Here is a 15,907-nt window from a genome sequence, read left to right on the forward strand (position 1 = left end):
TTTGCGGTTATTATTTCCAACTTTAACATTAAGCGAACTAACCTTATTCACAATAGAAGCAAAATTCTCAACAATCCGTTTAGCACAGTTTTATTCCCCCCTGAGGAGCTTCTAGTACCCACTTCGGCACAGGACTTGTATGGCGTTCTTCTACCTGGGAGAGCACGATGCCAACAAAGCGTCGAAGCGCGTAAAAGTTTTCTCCTCCGCGCAAGAAAACTGACTTTCTCCATTGTTCATGAAGTTGCCTACAGTTGCATACTTTCTTGCGCCATAGTTATTCGCTTTGAAACACACGACGATGGCTATGGCGGCAGACGTTATAAACAGGAGATTATGAGTTTTGGTCTTTAATGGCCATCATAGCTGTCGGTCTCTGCACAAAAGACTGCGGCTTGGCCTGGTCTGGTCTGGTCGTATAATGTCAGGGCCAAAGTTAAACAAACAACTCGAATTAAAAAGATTTTCTGCGCGATGATGAAGTGACTGTGCCAACGCTGCTACTGCCGTCACAAATGCTGGGTAATAAATTCATTGCTCGAATTACGTGCACACAAAAAGATGGCACACAGTTGAATGGATACAACCAGGTTGGAAAGAATGGAAATGTAGCTCAAGGTTGTTACTTTGTTTCAAGAGAAGTTTTTACGTTTATAAAAAAAACGTAAATCTTTCCCTGTATTGGGGCCGGCATTACAGGACGTATTAACGATAGCTCTCTATACTAAGCAATCTAGTACAGGAGGGAAATAATCATCAGTTGCATTGGTCCGTACTAGAGAAATCCCGATCTACCGCCCTAAGTGCCATTCCAGGATATTACCGTTCATTGACCTCTTTCGAAAAAGTAAAACAAAGTACATCTCAAGTCACGTGTGACACGTCCATCAATAACTTTGGCTGATCAATTGCCCTTTTACGATGTATATTGAATAAAAGCACTTCCACTTCGAACTGCCAATTTTACGGTTGATAAGAAAAAGAAGCTGTTGCACTTTTGCCAGTACTCGACCGTTTATCCACTTGTTATTGGACCATAAATTCACACGCTTATAACTGCCAGCGGAGGAAAAATCTCCAAGCCAGCACACGGATAAGGAAGACAGTAAGTGCGACCAAACGATAAACCCCTGAACGTTATTACGTATTCCGATGGGGGCGTTAGGTTCGGAGGCCAAGACGAGGGCCAGAGTTCATGAATCTCGTCCAACCGTACCGAGCTTCTTGACGCCCTGGCGTGACCCATTTCGTAGGAAACGAGCAGCGTTGCAATGAATCGCACTCATGCTTCACAGCAAGGATGGACAGGACAGCGACTACGGGGAAGGATATCTTCTTCCGGATGGCATTCGTTCAGAACTTGAGCCCAGGCTCAAAGTTCAGATAGCTGAACCAAGCATGTACCGGACGTCAAAACATAAAAACGGAACCGGAATATAAATTGGCCTTAACAAACAAAGGGGTGTAGCGTTATGCGGATGGACATTAGAGTGGTTCAAAATGGAGATTTCACCATCTGTACACAGCAAAAAATCCGATGGTAAAATCGCACAAATCGATAAAATCGATGCACATCACCTTCGTCAAAATAAACACTTAATATTACACACTGCATGTACATGTTTTGAAAACATAAAAAAAGTTGCAACCGACGGGATTCAACCCAGCAGCAACGGTAAGGATTGGCGCCTTAGCCCACTCGGCCATCAGACCGGTGAAAAGTTGTAAGGATAAACGCATATATGAGCTTGACATTTCGGTCAAGTAGGTTTCCCATACTGATGGGCTACATATTTCAGGGTGTAAAATCACATAAAATGGCATAAATAATGCAATATTTGTTTTACACGAAGGCCTTTTACATGCAGCTGGATTACTATTTTTTTAGCTGTGTATAGAGCTGAACTGTTTGAGTGTACTGAGCTAAAATATCGAATAAGTTCGATCGGATAAAAACTTGAGCGCGCTAAGCCAAGTACACTTTCCATACGATTTTGTGTGGGGAAAGTAACTTTTTCAGTTTCGGTATATTATTTGGGGGCAAATCGTAAAATTTGAACCACTTTAATGGATATTTGTAGGTAATCCTCGTTATTGGAAACTAAAAATAAAATTTTCAATCTTGAGAATTTTACGTTTGATCGAGTTGAGCCTATGTAACGTTTTGTCTTTGTAAATTTGTGTGGTAATTTGAGCTGAATTGGAAGAAAACATTATTGTACGCACTTGAATATTATCTGGAGTTTTTTTAAAAGGTCCAAACCAAATTTCAAGTTTTTGCATTTTGGGTGTTTTTTAAACCGCTTTGAGTCAGGGGTATTAAAAAACACCCAAAAAGCAAAAACTGAAAATTTGGTTTATTGGACCTTTTCAAAAAAAAACTCCAGTTATTGAAAGATCCACAAATAACAAACATATCTCCATAAACGTGCATCTTCTACACGTCAACACGACCTCACCAATTGCCGTTCAAGAAAATGTCGATTGAAATTTCCGCCCTTTGAGGTTATGTATGCGAATTCTGTTTTGTTAAATTCCAGCTTTCAAAACAACTTTTGAGCAAAAATTCGAGCTGATACTTTGTTAACTTTTGATGCTTTATCATTTAAAACAATATTATTTTTTCAAAATATTTTTTTTCCAAATTTTTTTTATTGCATTAATTTATAAAGAGCAAAAAGTTTACACTCGTACTACTTGAATTTTTTCTCAAAAGTTGTTCTAACGGCTGTAAATTCAATTTTAAGTTTACATTCCTATGTAACCGAACAGCGAAAATTTGAATCGTCATTCTTCGATGCTTTGCGCCATCTGTCGAAATTTTTGAGCTTTTAATCGCGAATACCAGCAACCGACTTCCGGCAAGAACTTCGGCTGCAAATTCGCGATTAAAAGCTCAAAAATTCCGACAGAAGGCGCAAAGCTGTTCGGTTACATAGGAATGCAAATTTAAAATTGAATTTACAGCTCTTAGAACAACTTTTGAGAAAAATTCAAGTAGTACGAGTGTAAACTTTTTGCCCTCTATAAATTAACGCAATAAAAAAAATTTGGAAAAAATATTATTTTGAAAAAATAATATTGTTCAAAATGATAGAGCATCAAAAAATAACTAAGCATCAGCTTGAATTTTTGCTCAAAAGTTGTTTTGAACGCTGGAATTTAACAAAACAGAATTCGCATACATAACCTCAAAGGGTGGAAATTTCAATCGACATTCTTCGCTCTGTTCTGCTACTCAACACTAGGTGTCGCATGTCGTTTGGCTCTTGAACGGCAATTAGCGGGAGAGCGAACAAGTGAAGGAGAGGAGAGCGTAGAGAATCAAAGAGATCGGATCGGATGGTTTGACATCTCTCAGAGCCAGGGTTACCAGGGCAAAATTTGAAAAATCTGGCAAAGTATCGATTAAAAATCTGGAAAAATCTGGCAGAAGAAAATCTAACAATTCTGAAAGATGAAGTTGATGTAGTACATGAATTAATTCAAAAGTTTGTAGAATTCAGATGGTTTAACTGATTTTTGGCTTTAAAAAATGTTGAATTTACATTTACTTTAAGAAAAACTCATTCTGAATTTTATGATCTTCAATTGAATTGACTCATTTTAATCAAATATTTGTTCAAAATGGGCATTAAATGAAAAATCTGGCAAAATCTGTCAATATCTGGCACAGAGAAGGCTGAATCTTTATTCTGGCTGACACTTGAAAAATCTGCCATTCCCAGATTCATCTGACAACCTGGGAACCCTGCTCAGCGCTGCGGGTTTGCTTAGTTCCCAGCGATCCAAGCAAGCGAAAGGCATCTTCGCGGTTGTCCGAATTCTCGCGGCGTTCGAAAACCGGATTCTTGCGGCATTCGCGAACTCATCCGGATCTCTACGGTGGCCAACAACTGCCACGACACGGATCGGACACTTCCTGGCGGACGACGGCAGCCCGGAGCAGGCTTGCCACAAATACAGATTTTTTTGGCACATACCAAACACTTAATCGAGTATAACTTTAAAGAATAATATTCTTACCAAAAACTGAACATGCCAAAAGATGCTAACAATGTTTATCTTTTTGGCCAATTTAACAAAAACTGCTCAAATTTATTTTAACTGTAAAAAAAAATTCGTTTGTGTTTCGGGTCTGTGCTGAAAAATCTGTATTTGTGGCAAGCCTGGCCCGGAGTGCCGACAGATTCCAGCCGAAGCGTGCAGCGGAACAACTCTGGCCGGCTAAACGCGTGCGGCGGGAGGCCGCGGTGCAGGTTTGCTGCTGAAGAACGTGTAGACGAGCGGTGAAGTGTTGGTTATTGGTCGTGTTCAGGAGGAGGAAGAGAAGATTGAACTGCTAAAGAAGTGCTTTGTGACGGAGAGAAGAAGAGGACGCTAAGTGCGAAGGTCAATGCCATGTGGGCGAGGCAGGGGTTAATAAATAATTGTTAAACGAGAAAGTTAAGAGTTTTATTGAGGTTTTGCAGCGCGACTGTGTTTCAAATGTAGGTGGCGCCGAAATGGGGTTACTTGCCAAAAATCGTATTCCTTTCTGCTGGAACAAAATCGCTTATTTCTCATGATTCCCTGCATCAATCTTAATGAAACTAGTTGCAAAAGACGAGAAAATTTTTTTGCTTTAAAATAATGAACATCATTTTTTGGGCGCACAAAAATTTGTGAACTTTTTCTTTAAAAAACATGTTTTGGAACACTAAAAAATGAGTTTCCCCGTAAATATCAAAGAAATAAACAGTTATATAAATGATAACAGATGTGTTTACGTATATTCAACAATTTTCATTGATTTTTGACAGACTTTCTTGCCAAATAGTCCAAATTACTATCTTTTTTCTAAGTTTCCAGTTTTCTCATAGAAAAATCAAACAAATATTGGAAAGTTATACACCAAATTGTTGGAAATAATTTTTCTCATCCGAATCCGGCATAAGTTCAATAAAAAAGTTGATTTTGAAGGTTAAAACACATTTTTTCGAAAAATCATAGGTTTACGCTATTTGTTCATAGGTGGCACAATGTGTCTTTTAGCTTTGCTGCAAATTCTCTATATGGAGAAAGAGTCTTTTTTGCAACACCTATCTTTCATTTTTTGGCCTTTTTGTCTAATTAATCGCTAGTTTAAAATTTTCCAAATGTTTTTTTTCGAATGTGCTAGAAATCTTATCAGCACTTAAAAATTAGGTTCTGTTTAGGTGATTCTAAGAAAACTTCAATTGGTTTAGTTCTAATCGTTAATGTTTCTAGGATTAAATTTTGTGATCTCCTAAAAAAATCAATAGATGGAAAATTATATGCTTTTTTTATTCGACGATGGTTGATTTTTTCAGAATAATTGTGAAGAACATTTCGATTACAAAAAAAATGAGGTTAAACATTTTTCTCTTGTGAGATATCCACTTCTTCATAAAACCATTTTTTTTTCTTCTAAAAATTCTTACTCGGTGGTAAATGTTTTACAAACTTGTACTTCTCTTTAGCTCAAAAGATGTCCAGAAAAACTTTTTTTTTATTTTTTTATTTATGAAATTTAGGAATTCAACATCACTTTTTTTCTGAACGGTCCTGAATAATTCTAGCACTTTTATCCAAGCCACTAAAACGATCAGAAAAATTCTTATATATCTGTGTTGTTAAGCCAACTATCAAAACTGCACTGAGATTTATATGAATGAACCAACGTGGTAAAGTGGCGACATAACAATGCTTATGAGCTACACATTTTTGGGTGTAATATTACATAAAATTTTATTAAATAATGAAAATATTGTTCTCCAAAACTCCAATTCGAGAGAATCGTCCCCTAAAAACTTACTGAGGGCTTAGTGCCAAAATCGAAAAAATAATGCTTCCAACTCACACCATCATAACAAAAGTGTTCATTCGTTAGTTGGAACAATACATCTGTCCACTACTTGTTCACCTTGCTGTGGTGGCCGAGCCAGTTAAGTCACTGAGTTAGTGTGTCAAAGGTTTCCGGTTCGATTCCCGTTGTCTACACTCTTGGTTTTTTTTTTGACAGATGAACTTTTTTTTGCAAATTAACCTCGAGAGAATAATTATTTCACCTAGCGCGAGCTGTGTTCTCTGTGTCCGTTAATAGTCGTCTCGAGGCAATTATTCTCACTGACTAGCGCTGCCCAGTTTTGGGTGTACTACTTTATTTTGTAGAACATCGTTTTGCTTGAAGGCTTCCCTCGATGGAATAGACAAAACTACCTTTCGAATGGTGGTTCTGCTGAAAATTTGTTTTAACTCTGGCTTAAAAAGCTCAGATTTAAATATAATGGAAGTACTGAGTACCGCAAAAGTATTTTTTTTACAGATTGTTAAAATCAAGATCTACATTTTTGCCAAAGACACAGAATCGATCCGTACTCAAGTTTGCATTTCTCTACATGCTTGATTTCTGTTTGCATAAAGAACCCAACTTCATGAATGCAGCACCCAGTGCTTTAGCAGAAGGGGTGTTTTCCCTCAGTGAATTGAATTAGACATGCTCGTTTGCAGCTCGTTGCCCAAAGTGCAAAAAATAAGACAGCCAAGAAAAAAAAAGTTTCTTACTAAACTTGGGTACCGTTAAGGTGGGGTGTTCAGGAGAAAATTTACGCAAATCTTGCGTGAAATTTTGTCACCGTGGGAAAGTTTTCCACTTTAAGCACTTGCAGCTTGACAAAGTAATGGCACGTGGTTTCCGCCACGTGGCGGGAAGGGGATGAAAAGAACAGTAGTTTACATAAAAGAGACATAATTTTCCAGCTGGCGGAGGGTGGATTTTCTTTATGCGCGTCGTTTCTTTGGAATAGCTGTGGATTTGATCAAAGGGGTCGCGTTTTTTTGGAAGGAGTTGCAAAGGATTGAGAGTACAAAGTGAAATGTTGAAATTTTTATGATTCTTCTAGGGCACTGCTGGGGTTTAGCGGAACGTGATTATAAGATAAACACATAGAAAACTTTTGTAGTGAACGATACAACAGGAAAGGGTAATAGTAGCAAAGATGAAACCGGATATGGTTTAGAGAGCAGCTTAAACGTTTTGGAATTATTACCTTTAAGTGACATTACTTCAGAAAAGAGATAAAATTAAACATTTCCAGTGGTAAAATTACACACACTGACATATACCCAAATCAACGCTGTCGTGCTAACTTGTCACACGTCGTCTTCTTGACGTTCCGAGAAAACATGTTTCAGTGTTTGACCTTGAATAAACAAAAACGAGAGCACGCAATGTAAACAATAACTAACACGTTTTGATTGGTTGACTATTCCGTGCATTTTCCTGAAGTTTGGTTGAATTTGGTTGCCGGAGTCCCGAGTTCAGACCTGAAATCCCTGTGGCCCTTTGTCGCACATCAATTTTCAGGGTTTATCAATATAGAACGACAAGATTAAACCTTCTTTCATATGAAAAGTGACAAAAATGAACGGAGTTATTACTCGTTTTTTTTCAATATCTCAGGATTGAAATCGATTTTCGGGGATCTGTGATGGTTAAAAGGTAAGGCATTTTGAGCTGCACAAAATGGCGTTTTTACCTTAATTTGGCTCAAAATGCACGAACGACAAGTTAGCACGACAGTGACAAGATGTAATATTACCATTTTTTTACTGTGTAGTGAAACCTTTAAAACTTGAAAGATACTGTTGGTAGAACTTTTTTAATTGAATAAAATTCATATTATTTGAAGGATAACGATCGACTCCCGGTGACCACAGTGACCAAATCCGATTTTCTAGTTCGGTTTTGGAAAGGGGACGTCCTAAGCTTTCATTTGTGACTAAAAGTACCGGAATCGGTCAAAAACTGGATTTTTGACGATTTTTTAAAGTTTGGGGTCGAAAAGGACCCCAATACCTTTAAAGTATTTTTTTATGGAATCGATCAAACACTTAGGTTAAAAGGTTAAAATTGTTGGTATTTTTTGTTCTACCGATTCGAAATAAGGTTGCTTAGAAACTGAAACGTAATGTTTTAAGTTTGTTTTATGAGCGGGTTTCATGTTATGCCTCAATTTTCAATTCATCGTTACCCAGTTACAAACATAACGATTCTTGCGCAAAACCTTGGTGCTTTAGCAAACTTCTTGAAAGTTTGTCGTAGGTACATAGAAGTTAAAACCAATCAATGGAAACCACTTGAATGGGGAAAACTTTTGCTTCCTTTGCCATAATGCCTCTCGAAAGCTTCTTAGCCAACGCGTTGGTTGTTGGTTCGTATAGGGTGGTTCTAATAATGTGTTAGGGAGGAGCATGTTTTCGTGCAAAAATGGCTCAAAAGTTGTGTAGTAGACTGTATGTGTGTTTGGATGAGATCGGGGTGGGTTTGGGAAGAAGGAAATTCATTGTAATCCTTTCGTTTGGTGGTGGGAGTGGCAGCCTCTGGAATTGGCTCCATGAAAAAAAGCACAAAAGTTGTCTCCGTGTGTCGTTTCGTTTGTTGGTGAGATTGTGAGTTTTTTTGTAAGTGTGTTCATTCTAAATTCGTTTTATATTATTTTCTATCGAGTAAAAATTTCACTGGTTAGTCTCTGCTTGTTCGTTCCTAGTACTTGTGGTGGAATAAAAATTGCTGGTTGGTTTCTAAATCGAATGAGTATTTTTTATATATGAGAAAGAGAGTAAAAAGTGTAACACAAGCGAAAAGTTGGAAAAAATGAGTTTACTTGAAGGTGCATTTTGGCGAAAGCTTCCAGTCCAGTTTGATTTTCCTTTAGGATTTTTTTTGCGATTTTTTGTTTGGTTTAGTTCGAAGACGCAGGTTAGTAGTAGCAAATAGTGGTAGTAGTAGTAGAGTTGATGGTTGACGTTGGACCCATGGACGGTGACGGCGATGACGACGATGGTCGGAAAGCGGTTCAAGTGTGATTGGAAAATAAATTGGAAAACATTAATCCTTAAACGGTCAGCGCGGGTGCGCTCTGGTGCACATGAGAAAAGTAATTGGAAATGGAGAGAGAAAGCATGGGGGATACCTGGGGGCATGGTTTTGAAGGAGGTTGGCAGAACAAAATGTGGATGCGGAAACTGAAAGCTCAACCGTTTCTCTACGGTCAAGCAGTTTAGAGCAATCTTATTTTAAGGAGATGTTTTTGATGGAGAAGAAAATAGCTTAAAGCTGAATGATATACTTCAATAGATAAAATATGTCAGAAATCGACAAAAATGTTAACAAAATATTTATAAATCTACGAAAAGAAAAAAACAATTTGACAAATCTGAAATTAAATCAAAACAGTTTGATTTTGTTTGAAGAAAAGTATTAGTATTGTATGATTGGTGAACTTTGTGCGAAATATTTGCACTTGCAATTGCATATAGATTAATTTTGGAAAAAAAAATGTTGTGAATCAATTTTAACTTAGTCTGAGGTTGAAACTTTTAAAAAAATATACTGAAGATCATATATATTTTAATTTTACTTAGAACTCATAACCACTATTTCGGCTACAGAATGGATTAGCTTATTCAAATGGCATTGAAATAAAAAGTGATCAAGCGCCAACAGTCAAAATTATGATCAGAACGAGCAATTTTTCAGAAATAATTTATTTGTACTTGGGCTTTTATGTGAATTTAACATTATTTTCTTTTATCAAAGATGACAATCAGTTTTGGGAGCTACAAAAATAAATTAAATTCCGTTGAAATAATTGATCAAATATTTTGAGAACAAACATTCTGATCGACTTGATATCTTCAGCAAAGTTGTTGGAAATTATTAAAGCTACTCAGAAAAAAAACTTATTTTGTTTTTACTTCACATTTGTGCAAAAAAAAGTTCTTTTATTAGAGCAATTCTCTAACAAATCGGTCTTTTTTTAGAATTTTAATTTTTGTATTTTTTAATTCGACTGAAACTTTTTTGGTGCCTTCGGTATGCCCAAAAAAGCCATCTTGCATAATTAGTTTGTTCATATAATTTTCCATACAAATTTGGCAGCTGGCCATACAAAAATGATATATGAAAATTTAAAAATCTGTATCTTTTGTAGGAATTTTTTGATCGATTTGGTGTCTTCGGCAGAGTTGCAGGTATGGATATGGACTACACTGAAAAAAATGATACACGGTAAAAAATTTTGGTGATTTTTTATTTAATTTTATGTTACTAAAACTTGATTTGCAAAAAACACTATTTTTTATATGTTTTTGAGGACATAAAATGCCAACTTTTCAGAAATTTGCAGGTTGTGCAAAAAATCTTTGACCGAAAATGGCTAATAGAACTAATGATGCATAATTGCTTCTTTGGGCATACCGAAGGCACCAAAAAAGTTTCAGTCGGATTAAAAAATATAAAAAAAAATCGAATGACCGAAATCTGAGAGAACTGCTCACTTGCAAAATGCCTATTTTCGAGCTTCGTCACAAGACAGTCAAAGTTCAGTGTTGTCGATTTTTACTAGATTTAAGAATATATTTCAAGAGTTTTTTTTAAAGGTGCTCTAAATATATGAAACACAAAAGCTTATTGGATTTTTTTAAATAACTCTAGATATACACAGAAAAAAATTTAATTTACTCGACACTGTTTATGTAAACTTAAGATCCAATATAATCGTCTGTATCACACGTACAAATTTTACGATTGAATCATGTTTTTACGTATGATTTGTTGTAAATTTACATCAAATCGCATGTATATTTAAATTATTGTTGACTATTGATAATATAACAATCAGAATTATTCTTTTCTATGCACAAATCAAATTAAAACATGGCTTTTTAAACCTATTGAAATAATGATCACCTCTTGAAATTTATAAAAAAAAGTTTTAAAAAGTTTAAACATTGCTGTGCTACAGGCACTGAAATGTTGAAGATCCTGGTAAAATAGAAAATTGTTATTTTTTAATTTATGATATTTTTCAAATAAATTTGTATCAAAACTTAAGCTGAAGACACCGATTTGATCGGGAATATAGGCGCAAGATCACTTTTTTAATTATTTGTTAACATTAGGCTGGTACAAATATTTTTAAAAGTTTTTGTCCCCCCCACCCCCTTCAAAATTGGCCCGAAAAATCAGGGGGCAAAAAAAATATTTTTACAATAAACTTCAAACTGCAATGAAAATTCAAGTGCAACCAGCTGAAATCAAATTAAAATACATTCTTCTGCGTTTAAAATCATTTTTAGCATGTTTGGGTTTATTAAAAAATCTTAAGATTTTTTGAAAATTTTCGATGCAAAATCTTTTTTTCGATACAATTTTTATTTTTGTCAGATCTTAGATTTTTTGAAAACTAATGTTTGCAAAACAACTGAACTAGTGTAAAATGCATTTAAAAACACTTTTTTCATTTAAATGTGAAGACTTTGGCTTGTTATTTAAATTTTTATATTTTTTTTATTTTTTTGTCCCCCCCCCCCCTTGACCTCGTCCAGCGCCGAGGGACAAAAACTTTTTTAAATATTTGCATCGGCCTTATTATATCAAAAATTCTCAAAATGTTGTGGAAACTTGTATGGACGAAATAAAGATAAAATAGTAGTTTATGCAACAAGTTGCAAAAAGAGGATTTTTTCAGCACGAGTCGTACATTTATCCAACGAGGTTCACCGAGTTGGATAAATACGAAGAGTGCTGAAAAAATCAAGTTTTGCAACGAGTTCCATACAACATTTTTTGCAATTCCAAAAAACACACACTGAGTGAAATTTTGTGTCAAATTTTCATGTATTTTGTCAATAAATCGTTTAAATCAAAAAAATGTTGAAAAGTGTTACTTTTCGAAACAAGTGCTGAAAAGTGTTGCTATTCGATTCTGTTATTTTTGGTACAGAAAAGAAGGCAATTTCTTCGTTCAAGAATGACAGGAACGGTAAGTAGTTTCACGACGGAATTGCAAAAAAAAAATATTTTTAGATCATCCAAAGTTCACGCAAAAAAAATGACTTAAATTACTGAGAATCACTCTTGTTTGCCCATATTTGAAATGCTCTGATAAAATGAAAAATGTTGATACTCATATTGATAGGCTTTACCCTGATATGATATAGGTTCCTCAGGGAAATCCGGAACCGGTTCCGGAGAGGCCAGTGGCCATGGGATGACCTATCATGAATTTCTGGTATTGTTGGTCACTTTTTAGGATGACCGGGGGTACCCAAAGCCGATTCCGAATGCCCAAAGTCCAAGAATTTACCTGAAATTATCTCTTCTGATTTGGCCATTTAAAATCATGAAATTGGAACCCATTGCCTATGTTTGTTTGGATAAGGCACGATTTGATATTATAATACTAAAAGTACGTCGTTTATCGACCACCCAGTTTTTATGGATGGCCCCCAAATAAGTTCATACTTTTACCAAACATTCTCCAAGATGTGTACAAAAATTGATTGCAAAGGTTTAACGATATCCTCAATAAAAAAAATCAAACAGTTGTTTCAAATAGGGTCACACTAATTACATTCAAATTTGCAAATCAACTCCAACAACGATTGTTTAAGCTTTATTTTAAAATCAATTTTGAAATACTCAGAAAATCGCTTGCAGTTAAAATTTGATTGATATTTGTAGGAAAACCGATTTGTAAAAAAATCTTACCGAAAATCCTTTTTTAAAGAAAAATGCTTCTTGTTAATAATTGCAACTACAAACAATAACATTTACAAGTCTTGGAAACGATTTTTTTTATTGTAATGTTTTCCTTGTCATTTTTTCAATCCATATTTTTAATGGATGGCGTTCCATCCGATTTGAACTTTGCAATACTGTAAAGTACAACATTTTGCAACGCTCCTGGAACTGTTTGAGTTAAAAACACACCGATATGTAGAAACTCAAAAATAAGAAAAGAAAATTCACCAATGAGAGACAGTGTGCATCCGAACAAAGTTCTGGCAGTCTTTTGTGGTAACAAGTAAGGTAGTGTGTTACGTGTATGTTTGTGTGTCTGATCAAAGTATGTGGTTTTCAGATGTGGTATGAAAGAGAAAACAATTGCAATAAGACGAGAAAGATGAAGAGAGAAGTCCATCGCAGAACGATGAGTTTTGTAGGATGTTGTTTCGTTCTGTTTTTTTGTAGATGTTGAAAACGGTTGTAGTTGATAGTTTGAAGAGTTCTCTGGAGAAGTAATGTAATTGATTAAACTGAAAACAGAAACGGAACTGAGTTTTGTTTGTTTTGTTATGATAATTATGAAAATTATGTAAATTATTAGTTAAAAAGATTTCAAAGTACGTAAACAATTCGCAACGAGTGGTGATAGCGAGTTTATATGAATGAGATTTGTTGTTATCAGGAACCGAACAAAGTGAAAGAACACACAAAGAAAGCGTCAAGCGTTTATCCTACCTGGTGTGAGTGCTGCCCGTTGCAGGTACCGTTGGCACAGACGCCCGTCCCAGGAACTTTGAGCTGTTCCTGCTTGTAGTCTGGTTGATATGGAAGCAACATTCGGATCTTACCCCATCGGTTAAAAAATAACGCTATCGCACCAGCCCACACTATTAACACTAACACTACGATACCGATCTCGACGCCACGGATCTAGGGTTGGGAGGAGAGAAATTCAAATTAATCAATATAACAACAGAACTCGAGAACTCGTATCAAGAAACTCACCGTTGGAAGTTCGTTACGTGAGGTTGAGTTTGTCGAGATGTTGCCGAACTCATCGCTGAAGATCCCGAACCCGCTCAGCGAGGGCGCAGTGTCGGCATGTGGCGAAATCGGTGGCCCACTGTTGCCAGCGAGCGCACCGGAGTCCTGCTGGAACGACGTCCTGGGAGGCTCTGAAAGATGGACACAGAGAGAGACAATTAAGAGGTTTCGTTCAGACTCAGAATTGCTGAACTCCTTACCCAGCGTTCTGAATACGATTGGCCGGCTGCGGTACTTTTTCCCGTTCCAGACCGCCGCGACCGTCAGCTGGTACTGGGTGTCCGGCGAGAGTCCACCGAGGGTCACCGCTTCCCGGTTTCCGGCCACCACTACGACAACCCTGTAACTTAAATGTAATCAATTATCTTGCTTGGCTATCCACTACGGCACGGCACACACAGGCTACGGAGAGGTGACTTCTGTTGGATGTTTTTTTTGTGTGGAAAATATGCGATGTTGGTTTTTTGGGTTGTTAATTTGATGTTGTTGTTGTTGTTTTGAGGGAAACATAGCAAACGAAAGCCAACGGCAACGGCAGAACAGCAGTAACAACAGCCAGCGATCATCGAACAGCAAACATCAGCAATCAGCGCGCAATTTTGTGGAAATGCTGTACACTTTTACCTCGTTGCGGCGATTGTTAAACAAGACATGAAATATATATATATTTTTTTAAATAAACATGCAGAAAAGAAAATAATTTGACATGCTACACAGAAAAAAATCAATTCTCGAAACCGTGAAGTCAGTTCACGATTATGAGAACCACGAAGGAATATATTCACGTTTATGGTGCAAATGCACCATACTCATGAATAAATTCCTTCGTGGATCTCACATTCGTGAACTTAATTCACGATTACGGGAATTGATTTTTTTCTGTGTACTGTTATGTTATGAGGCAACCAAGCCAACAATTTATGTTGCAATGTTGATTGAATTTCAACCAAACTGTATCAGATAACAACGACCCACAACGGTGGACAAAAATGACTCAACTCGAGGGGAAGCATGAACACTAAAAATTAAAACGGGTTAAACTCGTAGAACCATTCGTGGAGTACTCATATGTTTGGCAGATAACAAATAAGTTGTTGGTTTGAGGTGTGCATTGTTAAAAAACACTATTTAATCAAATCGCCTCCGGCGTAATATTGAATGTTTGGCCCTTTTGAAATGCTAGTCTTGATTTAAACATTTTTAAAATACTCTTTCGAAAATATTGGAAAATTTCACGAATGTTTCATATTTTAACATTGTAAATCGGACCATTAGTTGCTGAGATATCGACATTAGAAAATGGTGAGTTGTTTGGGTGAGACTTAGAAAACATCAATTTTCCTGTTTTTAAACCTTAGCATGGCAATATCTCAGCAACTTAGGGTCGTATCAACAAAGTTCTAAAAAGCAAAACATAGAGAATTTTCTTAGTTTTTCAAAAATATTTTTTTCAAAATTGTCAAACATGTGCAGTAATTTAAAAAAAATGAAAAACTGCGACTATTTTCAAAAAAGTTACCTAACTTGAAAACGGTGCACTTTATCAAAATTTCACTGAAGTACTTTTTGATTGCAAATTTGATTTTACATCGAAAAATTAAGTTGAAATATTTTTGCGACCAATATTTCGATTTTTTGAAAAAATCAGTACTGATTAAAAAATTCATAACTCGGTCAAAGATTTTTTGCACAACCTGGACATTTCTGAATAGTTGGCATTTGATGTCCTCTACACAGCTAAAAAAGTAGTAATCCAGCTGCGTGTAAAAGTGCTGGGTGTAAAATAAATATTGCATTATTTTATGCAATTTTATGTAATTTTACGCCCTGAAATATGTAGCCCATCAGTATGGGAAACCTACTTGACCGAAATGTCAAGCTGATATATGCGTTTATCCTTCCAACTTTTCATCGGTCTGATGGCCGAGTGGGCTAAGGCGCCAGTCCTCACTGTTGGTGCTGGGTTTGAATCCCGTCGGTTGCAACTTTTTTTTTGTGTTTGCAAAAATTGTACATGCATTGTGTAATATTAAGTGTTTATTTTGACGAAGGTGATGTGCATGCTTTTGCATGCGATTTTACCATCGGATTTTTTGCTGTGTAAAACATATCAAAAAATGAAAAAAAATTATAATAGTATTTTTAGCAAATCAAGTTTTAGTGACAAAAAGTTAAATAAAAAATCACCAATTTTTTTTACCGTGTAAATTTTTTTTCCAGTGTAGTCCGTATCCATACCTACACACAAAAAAATATTTCCTAATGTTACATCATTTATGATGTAAC

General features: G+C 36.0%; 1 protein-coding gene across 3 annotated transcripts in view; it reads right to left on the bottom strand.

The window, feature by feature from the left end:
- The window catches only part of LOC120422283 (uncharacterized), a 211,033-nt gene that overhangs the window by 64,192 nt on the left and 130,934 nt on the right, over positions 1–15,907 (bottom strand). Inside the window, exons 4-7 of one of the 3 annotated variants that reach the window (XM_052710157.1) lie at positions 13,822–13,967; positions 13,583–13,752; positions 13,313–13,507; positions 8,670–8,714 (exon numbers count right to left, since the gene is read on the bottom strand). In XM_052710157.1, the coding sequence (XP_052566117.1) occupies positions 8,670–8,714; positions 13,313–13,507; positions 13,583–13,752; positions 13,822–13,967 (556 nt within the window). The remainder of the gene's footprint in view (positions 1–8,669; positions 8,715–13,312; positions 13,508–13,582; positions 13,753–13,821; positions 13,968–15,907) is intronic. The other 2 variants (XM_052710158.1, XM_052710159.1) reach the window with 2 other exon arrangements.

The sequence above is a fragment of the Culex pipiens genome, chromosome 3 (assembly GCF_016801865.2).
Source record: "Culex pipiens pallens isolate TS chromosome 3, TS_CPP_V2, whole genome shotgun sequence".
In the NCBI taxonomy this organism is placed as follows: domain Eukaryota; kingdom Metazoa; phylum Arthropoda; class Insecta; order Diptera; family Culicidae; genus Culex; species Culex pipiens.